Source organism: Suncus etruscus, chromosome 2 (genome assembly GCF_024139225.1).
Source record: "Suncus etruscus isolate mSunEtr1 chromosome 2, mSunEtr1.pri.cur, whole genome shotgun sequence".
Taxonomy (NCBI): Eukaryota; Metazoa; Chordata; class Mammalia; order Eulipotyphla; family Soricidae; genus Suncus; species Suncus etruscus.
Window position 1 is genome coordinate 69,797,834 of NC_064849.1, and position 9,983 is coordinate 69,807,816.

The 9,983-nt window shown below is 37.8% G+C and overlaps 1 protein-coding gene across 1 annotated transcript; it reads right to left on the minus strand.

The window, feature by feature from the left end:
• Window positions 1–6,997: 6,997 nt before the first annotated feature.
• LOC126001405 (olfactory receptor 11G2-like) lies at window positions 6,998–7,930 on the minus strand. The gene has a single exon (XM_049768664.1). It carries the CDS (start codon window positions 7,928–7,930, stop codon window positions 6,998–7,000), a length of 933 nt encoding a protein of 310 aa, XP_049624621.1.
• Between the last annotated feature and the right edge of the window lie 2,053 nt (window positions 7,931–9,983).

Sequence of the window (9,983 nt, forward strand, 5' to 3'; positions counted from 1 at the left end):
GCCAGCATGTGATGTATCCTGGAGAATGATCCATGTACATTGGAAAAGAATGTGTATCCAGGTTTCTGAGGATGGAGTGCCCTATATATATCTACTAGGCCTCTTTCTTCCATTTCTCTTTTTAGGTCTAGAATATTTATGTTGGGTTTCCATTTGGTTGACCTATCAAGTGTTGACAAGCCTATGTTGAGTTCTCTCACAATTATTGTGTTATTATTGATATCTTTCTTCAGAGTTGTCAACAATTGTATTAAATACTTTGCTGGTCCCTCATTGGGTGCGTATATGTTTAGGAGAGTGATTTCTTCTTGCTGTACAAATCCTTTGATTAGTACATAATATCCATCTTTGTCCCTTACAACTTTTCTGAGTATAAAGTTTGTATCATCTGATATTAGTATGGCCACCCCCACTTTTTTTAATGGTGTTGTTTGCTTGAATGATTTTCCTCCAGCCTTTGATTTTGAGTCTATGTTTATTCTGACTATTCAGGTGTGTTTCTTGTAGACAGCAGAAGGTTGGCTTCAGTTTTTTGATCCATTTCGCCACTCTGTGCCTCTTACCTGGTGCATTTAGTCCATTGACATTGAGAGAAATAATTGTCATGGGATTTATTGCCATCTTTGTGTAGTAATTTGGTGTGTTTTTTGTTCTGTCTTGTCTTTAGAATAGATCTTTCAGTTTTTCTTTTAAGGCTGGTTTTGAGTCTGCAAAGTTTTTGAGCTGTTGTTTATCTGTGAAGCCATGTGTACATCCTTCAAACCTGAAAGTGAGTTTTTCTGGGTGCAGTACTCTTGGTGAAACATTTATTTCATTGAGTTTTGCCACTATATCCCACCACTGCCTTCTGGCTTTAAGTGTTTCTGGTGACAGGTCTGCTGTAAATTTCAAGGATGCTCCCTGGAATGCAATTTCCCTTTTCGATCTTGCTGCTTGCAGTATTTTATCTCTATCTGTGGGTTTCATCATGGTGACTAGGATGTGTCTTGGGGTGTTTCTCCTGGGGTCTTTTTTAGCTGGTACTCTTCGGGCATGCAGGATTTGGTCACATGTTTTCTTTAGCTCTGGTAGTTTCTCTGTGATGGTGTTCTTGACCATTGATTCTTCCTGAAGATTTTCTTCTTGGGTCTCTGGGACTCCAGTGATTCTAAAGTTGTTTCTGTTGAGCTTATCAAAGACTTCTATTTTCATCTGCTCATATTTTTTGAGTAACTTTTCCATTGTCTGATCCTTTAATTTAAGGCTTTTTTTCAATCTCTTCTGCTGTGTAAAGTTGTTATGCATCTCGTCTTCTAAAGCACTAATTCTATCCTCAGATGCTGTTAACCTGTTGAAAAGCTCATCCATTATGTTCTTCAATTCGTCAACTGAGTTTTTCAGACCTGTTATATGACCTGATATTTCAGTTTGGAGTTTTCTGATTTCTATCATCATATTCTCTTTATTTTTATTAGTGTTCTGATTTATACTTTCTTTGATTTCTGTGAGCAACCTCCATATTTCTTCTCTAAACTCCATTTCTGAAAGACTGCGTAGGTTGTTGGCCATTGTTGGGTCATCAGAGTTTCCATCTTCATTCTCTATGGTTGAAGTTGGTCTGCATAATCTCCCCATTGTCACACATATGCTGTGGGTTTTTCTACGTGTTGTGGTGGTACTCATTGGCTAGGTGGAGTGAGCTGTCGCAAAGCGAAGTGGAGCAGCTGCGCTCCTCTGCTTCTACCCCTTATAGGTGGGCGTAAGGGGGCCAGCAGAGTCAGCTTTATCCGCAACTCCGGCTCCCAAACACTCACCTCAGCAAAGGCAAGCCGTCAGGGGATGAATGCCAGAGAACATCAAAGTTCCCAGGTTGATGCAAGCTGGGGGAGGCCCCAAAATGTCTGCCGAGCCTAGGGAACCAAGCAGTCAGTTTTATCCACAACTCTGGCCCCCAAACACTCACCTCAGCTGAGGCAAGCTGTCAGGGGATGAATGCCAGAGAAGATCAAAGTTCCCAGGTTGATGCAAGCTCGGGGAAGCCCCAAAATGTCTGCCAAGCTTAAGGGGCCCAGGAAAAGTCTCTTATCCACAATTCCAGCCGAAAAGACACACCTCAGCCAAAAGACACACCTCAGCCGAGGCACGCCTTGAAGGGATTAATGCCAGAAAAGATCAATGTTCCCAGGTTGATGCAAGCTGGGGGAGGCCCCAAAATGTCTGCCAAACCTAGGGAACCCAGCAGTCAGTTTTATCCGCAACTCCGGCCCCCAAACACTCACCTCAGCCGAGGCAAGCTGTCAGGGGATGAATGCCAGAGAAGATCAAAGTTCCCAGGTTGATGCAAGCCTGGGGAAGCCCCAAAATGTCTGCCTATCTCTCATTTCTTTATTGATTTCTTTATTGTTGCTGGCTTGCATTTTCTCTTCAAGTTCATCCATTCAAATCTCTATGTGTGTAATTTTGCTACTGTGGCTTGTGTTTCTTTTTTAGTTACCTTATTTCGTTTGTATGAAATGTCTCATCTTTTGATAGAGTTCTTCTTTAAATTAGATGAGTTATTTGTCTACAGATTTCTTAATTTATTAGGTTAGAGTTTCTTTGAATTTTATAGCTAAGACATTAAAAGCTGGTTTCAGGACTTCATCTAATAAGTTTATGCATTTTGGAGAACTTGGAAATTTTTTTAGAATTTCTCTTATCTCTTGCTGCTGATGCCTTCCTTAGTTTCCCTATTGTTCTTTACAGGGTATGTTGGGGGGTGCTGAGATTTCAGGGTGATTTTTTTTAAATAAAGTGGTCTGTGGCTGCTGTAGAGCTCCCCCCCCCCTGCAGCGCCTCAGGGTGGGTGATGGTGGCTCACTTGTGCACTGGACCAAGCCCTGCCTGCCCTAGAGTCCCCTGCTTATCATCCTCACCTGTGGTGTCTGGCGACTTCTTCCGCTTTGCTTTGCCTAAGCTGGGAGATGGCTGCTTGCTTGTGCGCAGGGAGTGGTTAGGGTTGGGTGAACCCTGCCTGCAGAAGAGTCCCCTGCTTACCACCCCCACCTATGGCCTCTGGTGACTTTTTCCACTCTGCTGCCCCTAAGCTGGGTGATTGAGGCTCACTTGCATGTGGGAGGCAAGCCCTGCCTGCACTAATGTCCACTGCTTACTACCCTCACCTGTGGTGTCCCGAAACTTCTTCCAGACTCGATTTCTGAGAAGTCCCCAGCTCAAGGACATTCCTGAAATGTGACTCCTGGGAGCCATTTTTTAGACTCCACAAGACCATGTTGCAGGTTGAAGCTGTGCTCCAGATTTTATCTCTACCCAGACTATTTCAAAAGACTTAAAGGGACATGTATATCTTCTTTGAATATTTCTGTAGATGTATTTCATTAATATGTATAATTCTTATTGTCTAACTTATTATGTAGCAGCAGTTTTCCTCACTCCTATTTTTGGATCTATTTAGTAGAAAATTCTATTAGATAAATCCCTCTTGTGCTCCGAGTTTATATTAGAACCAGGAATTGGGATTGTTTGGCTTTTTATTTTTACCTCCATATGCACCAGTAGTACCACGTAGCATTATTCCTTTTTGCATACAAAACATAAAGATAACAAGCAAGACAATCTTGTGAGAAAAGAATAATGAAGTATGACAAAATGAAAGCAATAACTCAACTTTTTTGCTATAACTTTTCATAATTTATTTAAGAATTATTTTCTTGGCGATGTTTCAACAGGCTTGGCAGGTAAATCAAAGTTTCTCTGTCAAAATCTTGAGTAAAAACAGATAATTTGTTTTCAAACAAAATAACTTCTAACATCAAAAATATGGCGTTTCCTTTCCCCTGTAGTTTATGATTAAGCTAATTTAGATGTGAAGTAACATCCATCATGAAATACAGTTTTTGAATCCACTGATCGTTTGTTAATTCTGGATAGTGAACACCCTTCTCAAGGAAAAATGCTTTGATTTCTGATAAGGAAGCAAAACATTTCAAAATGTTTCCTCTTGATAACCAAAATGTGCTAAAAATTTAAAACCCTACAATATGGAGATGAAACAGGTAAAAGAGAAAAACATTTTAACAATCTTTAAAAGCCAGGACAGTGTTCCAGATAAAAGTAGTGATTTCACTGAAAGGAAAAAAATCTATTGACACTTTAGTGCAGGGGTCTCAAACTCAATTTACCTGCAGGCCGCAGGAGGCAAAATCGGGGTGATCCTTGAGTGCAAATTCAGTAGTAAGCCTTGAACATTGGGGTGTGTGACCCAAACAACCAAAAAAAAAAAAACAAAACAAAAATAGATTCCTCTAGGGCAGGGCCACAAAATGTTGTATGGAGGGCCGTTTGTGGCCTGCAGGCCGCGAGTTTGAGACCCCTGCTTTAGTGTGTGCTGCAAGAAACCAAACTAAAATACACACAAAAACAAAAATGGCACTTTGTTAAAGGCAGATATTATATCATAAAGAATTATGATAGTGTGCCTGAAACATTTTAAAAATAATTTTTTATTTAAGCGTATTTGTTACAAAGTTATTCATACTTGAGTTTTAATCATAGAATGTACACCACCCTTCACCAGTGCACTTTCCCCACCACCAATGTCCCTTGTTTCCTTCCACTTCACTCTCCTCTGCATATGTCAGGGGCAGGCAATTTGCTTTTTTATTTCTATCTCTCTTTTCCTTTATGACACTGAGGTTTGCAAAATTTTCTTTATGACACCATGGTTTGAAATATTGTTAATTAAAGGGTACCATGCATGTCACTTATCCATTTTCAGCATCCAGTTCTTGTCCAGAGTGATATGTTCCAACTATCAATATCATAATGTACCTTTCTCTATTCTAACTGAACTCACCACTTTTTATGGAAAGCTTTCTATCATGGACTAGTCCTCCTGTCTCTCATCCCTATTTTCTCTAGATATTATTACCATATTGCCATTTATTATTTTTATATGCCACAAATGATTATTCTGTGTCTACACCTCTCCTTTTGACTCAAAATCTGATATGTTGATGTATGTACAGATGATGCCCTGTGCATGGCTCAGTGTTTTTGTGTAGTCACAAGAAACAGAAGTTGCACAATCGTACATTGCATCCACTCATTGTATTCAATGAACTAAACTGCTGTGACAGATGACACAGTAAAGATAATTTGTGAAATTCACAATTGTTATCAAATCCAGGCTATTCACCACCCTGAGTGAGTGTATGGATGCTCTCTACTAGCATCTTCTCCATTAAGAAGTGAAGTGGCTGTGCAGGGGAAGGGTGCTCTCTCGCCCTGTTGACAAGAGGGAAGAAGTAGTGCAGTTCCTGTGAGAGCAGAACTCTAAATTTGTATAGCCCTAGTTGGACAAGGAATGGGTAGCTAAGCTTGTGTGTTTGGCAGACATTGTTCATTTTCTCTATGAATTTAATATTTCTCTGCAGGGGAATCTCACAAGTAGTTTTTACAGTGAGACATAAGATGGATGTGTTCAAAAAAAGAATCTGATTCCGGGATAGCTGTGTCTGAGAAAAAGAGATATTGAAATGTTTCCACTCTTGCAAAAAATTTCTGATTGCCACTTATATTATGCAGAAAGTCATAATCAGTATAAAAAACAGCATTTAAGGGCATTAGCTCACAACTTTAATCATGAGTACTCTGAACATGAGAATCCACGGAAAAGAAAACTCTGGGTTGAGAATCCCTTTATGGAAGATGCCCACTCTTGTGCAAAATAAAATATGTGTTTTAAGATCACTCAGGCACTGTATTTCTAAACCCCACCCAACCTGGTCTGAAGAAGCAGGGTAGAAGGAAAGAAATAATAAACCAAGCTAGCCAGGAAAGGATAATCATGGAGTCCATGACCTTTTACCTTGTACTCTTGGCCTCAAGCCCCAAAAGCTAAAACACCTTTTTCTTTATTAAAACCAATTCCCAATACCAGGAGGCTTCAGGTCAAGAGAGAGAGAGAGAGAGAGAGAGAGAGAGAGAGAGAGAGAGAGAGAGAGAGAGAGAGAGAGAGAGAGAGAGAGAGAGAGAGAGAGAGAGAGAGAGAGAGAGAGAGAGAAGAGAGAAGAGAGACAAAAGTACATATTCAGTGGACTTTTACATATCAAAGGAAGAGGTTTAAGAAAGGATGACGTTGGGGGGACACCTTTGTTTAGGGTTGATACTGGGTATCATCTTACATTCTTGGAGCCACACTGAGCACAGGGCGCTCACTGACAGAGGCTAGGAGCAGAGTCGTGACTCCTGGAGTGGCTGCCCAGCAGACAGAAAAGCCAAATTAAAAGTGTAAAGAGCCACATGTGGCTCGTGAGTCGCAGGTTGCCGACCACTGTACTAGGTTAACAAAAACATTTACAATTTGGTCTTGATGTTCAGCTAAAGCTATTAATATTTTTGAAAAGATGTATACTATATTTTTGAAAGTTGTATTTTCTTCAGACAGGTATTCTTATTACTATTCAATATGTCCCAGGAGAAAATTACTGATTTAAAGTTTTAATCCTCAAAATAATAGATTGGCCTTTATTATATGTATATTTGTTGATTTAGCTCAGTAATGTGAAACCTATTTCTTTTGGGGTGGGCATACCTGGCAATGTTGAGGGTTTATCCTGGCTTTGCACTCAAGAATCACTTCTGGAAGTGCTTGGGAGACCATTTGGGATGCTGTGGGTAGAGTCCAGATAAGCTGTGTGCAAGGCAAGTGCCAACTGTACAATCACTCCTGCCTCAGATTTTCTTCTTTTTAGAAACTGAATTATATACTAGAAGGAATTCTTAGACACATAAAATTCCACTTAGCTAAAATCAATTTAAAATAAAATTAATTAAAAATTAATTAAAAAACTTAATACCAAAGTAACACATTTTCTAAAGCAAGGTGAATGTTGATTAAAATGTTTTATATGTTTGTTAGCAAAACAATAAATTTATAGACAAATAGGTTACCCATGCCTTTTTTAGGGAAGTTGAGAAGTGAACTTTAGCTCTCATTCATATTTTATGGACACTGTTAAATCCTGAAGATTTTCCTTAGAGCAGCCTTCATCTCCTTGTTCCTGAGGCTATATATTAAAGGATTAAGGAGAGGGGTTATCACAGAATAAAATATAGTAATAATTTTTTGCTTTTCTACAGGGTGCCCTGATCCAGTGCCGATATACATTATCATAACTGATCCAAAAAACAGGATGACCACTGCCAGATGAGAAGCACAAGTGGAAAAAGCTTTGTGTTTGCTGGCTGTCGAGGGCATTCTTAGCACAGACAGAATCACTAGAGTATAGGAGCACAGAACAAAGAGAAAGGTACCGATCATGGTAATAACATTGAGAGTAGAAAAAATGAATTGGGTAATGCTGTCTTCAGAACAGGCTAACATCATCAGTGGTACAGGGTCACATATAAAATGGTCAATGATATTTGGGCCACAGAAGGGCAACCGTGAGATGAGAATAACTGGAGCTAGAAAAAAGATGAAACCACCCGACCATCCCAAGATGGCAAGACCGGTGTACAGCTGTTTAGTCATAATACGCGGATAATGTAGTGGATGGCAGATGGCAAGGTACCTGTCAAAAGCCATGATGCAGAGGTAGAAAGCCTCATCACACCCAAATGAGAAGAAGAAATAGAACTGTGCAAAACAGCTCACGAAAGAGATAGACTTGGTGGTGGACAGGAAGTTGGCCAGCATGTTAGGGACAGTTGTGGTAACATAAACTATTTCCAGGAGAGAGAAGTTTCCCAAGAAGATGTACATAGGTGTGTGAAGGCGTCGGTCCCACCTTACAGCACAGGCAATAGTTGCATTCCCCATCAGGGTTAGGGTGTAGCTTATTGAGAAGATCCCAAAGTAGAGGAGCTGCATTTCTGGGCTAGAGGAAAAGCCAAGGAGAATAAAGTAGCTAACAGAAGTGATGATTTCTTTGCTGGACTCATTCATTTGTCTGAAAGACATAAAGATGACATTATTGCATTTTAGTGGGGATACGCAGGTTCTTCTAAAATTTCTAAATTTCTTTAGGCATTATTTATAAAGCTCAAACATAAAATTTGTAATACTTTTGAGATTATAAACATATGTATTAATAAGTAATAGTAATAAAAATATAGAAAATGAGACCAAAGTGATAGTACAGTAGGAAGGGCATTTGCCTTACCCAATTGGCTTACCCAATTTTAATTCTGACATACAATATGGTCACCTGAGCACTTCCAGGACTGATTTCTGTGCACAGCCACGAATAACCTCTGAACATCACCAGGTGTAGCTCAGAAACAAAACAAAACAAAACCCTCCAAATAAACCAAAAAGAAAATAGAGAAAACTGTAATTAAATACTTGTTCTGGGTTTTGGCTATTTTGCTTGTCTTTGAACTCCACTCAGTTATGCTCAGGGCTTACTCAAGAATCGCTAGTGGTGGGTCTGGGGGAACTATATGGAGTGCCAAGAATGAAACTCAGGTTAGCCTCAAGCAACTATCCACTATACTAGCTTTACAGCTCTTTGATTGTGTATTTTTGCATAAGAGTAAAATTTTACTAAGAGTATTAGGCTAAATATTAGTGTTTCATTTTGTTATTCTGAGAAATTAATTATCTTCAATTAATCTACTTACTTACTTGAATTGTTGATGCTATATTTATATCCATGTAAAGTTTTTGAATTGTAATAGATATATCTTATATTTTTATGATTTATGAGATACAATAATTAAATGATATATCTAGCTACTTTTAAAGACCATGTCTAATATGATTCCTTAAGAGAGCAAAAATCTAGAATTCCTTCATTCATTTTATTTAGTATGTTTTTGAAGTAATACTAAAGGAGATCACATCATTCTATAATATATAGTACTTATAATATTTTATATATCTATGCCATTATTTAGTATTAAAACAGTGTTAATAAAAAGCAACTGGATACATTATATATTTTGAGAAAGAATCCTATACTTTGAATTGTTTCACTTGAACAATTTAATATACTTCCATGCTAATATAGACATTAGGCATAACTATTTAGCTCAATTGACTTTAGGACTAATAAATGATTTGAGTGTCTTGAGTGAACTTGAACCAAGTTCGGTGTGTCTGTGCGATGTAGTCTTAGTCCATGTGGCTTCCAGAATAATGGACTGACAGGTAAATTTTATTTTTTGCAAGTATTTTCATGCTCCTTTTATTTATAGCCCTTTTCACATATTCACTGTTACCACCTCTAGATGGATTTTAGTTATCTTTTTACATCTCATTTGAAATTCTCACTTCTTTTTTTACATTTCATATGAAACACTCACTATTTTTCTTTTTCCTTCTACCCTAAGGTCGTTGCTAATGAATCATGACAAATTTGTTTTGTATGGCCTTATAATTTTATCTATTATTTTAGACAAAGTAATCTTAAAAAAATCTATCAAACATCTTCATTTTGAAAAGTGATCATTTAGATACAAAGGAAACAGTCATGATGTATTTGTAGCATTTATAAGATGGTTGACTTCAATTGTAAGATATTTTGTGTTGCACTTTTATGTTTTTCCCTCCTGAATATAGTTTTGCATTTTCAAAGATTAGTTAATTTAACTAGGAAGGAATTTTAAGGAATAAATCTTGAATTGTGAGTTAAGAAATTTCTTTATATTTATATGTAGGAAATCATAGTGATATTTCTTGGTCAGACCATGTATCTAACTATTGAAATGATACTTAAACATAAATGACTACTGTTTGTAGATTCTCAGTGATCCTGGGACCATATAAAAATGAATGCATAATCTCAGCATTGCCTAAAACAGTAATTAAATATTTTAAAGAAATTACGTGAGTCTTTGGGAGCCAATTATTTCCCCAATATACTGAATCATATTTTATATTTTAATGAGTTACTCTTTTGTACTTTAGACATTCCCATGATATTTTTATTCAGGACATTTCTTTCAGCCTTCTCAGTTAATTAATTTTATTTAGAGGTCATTGGGAAAAGGCTATT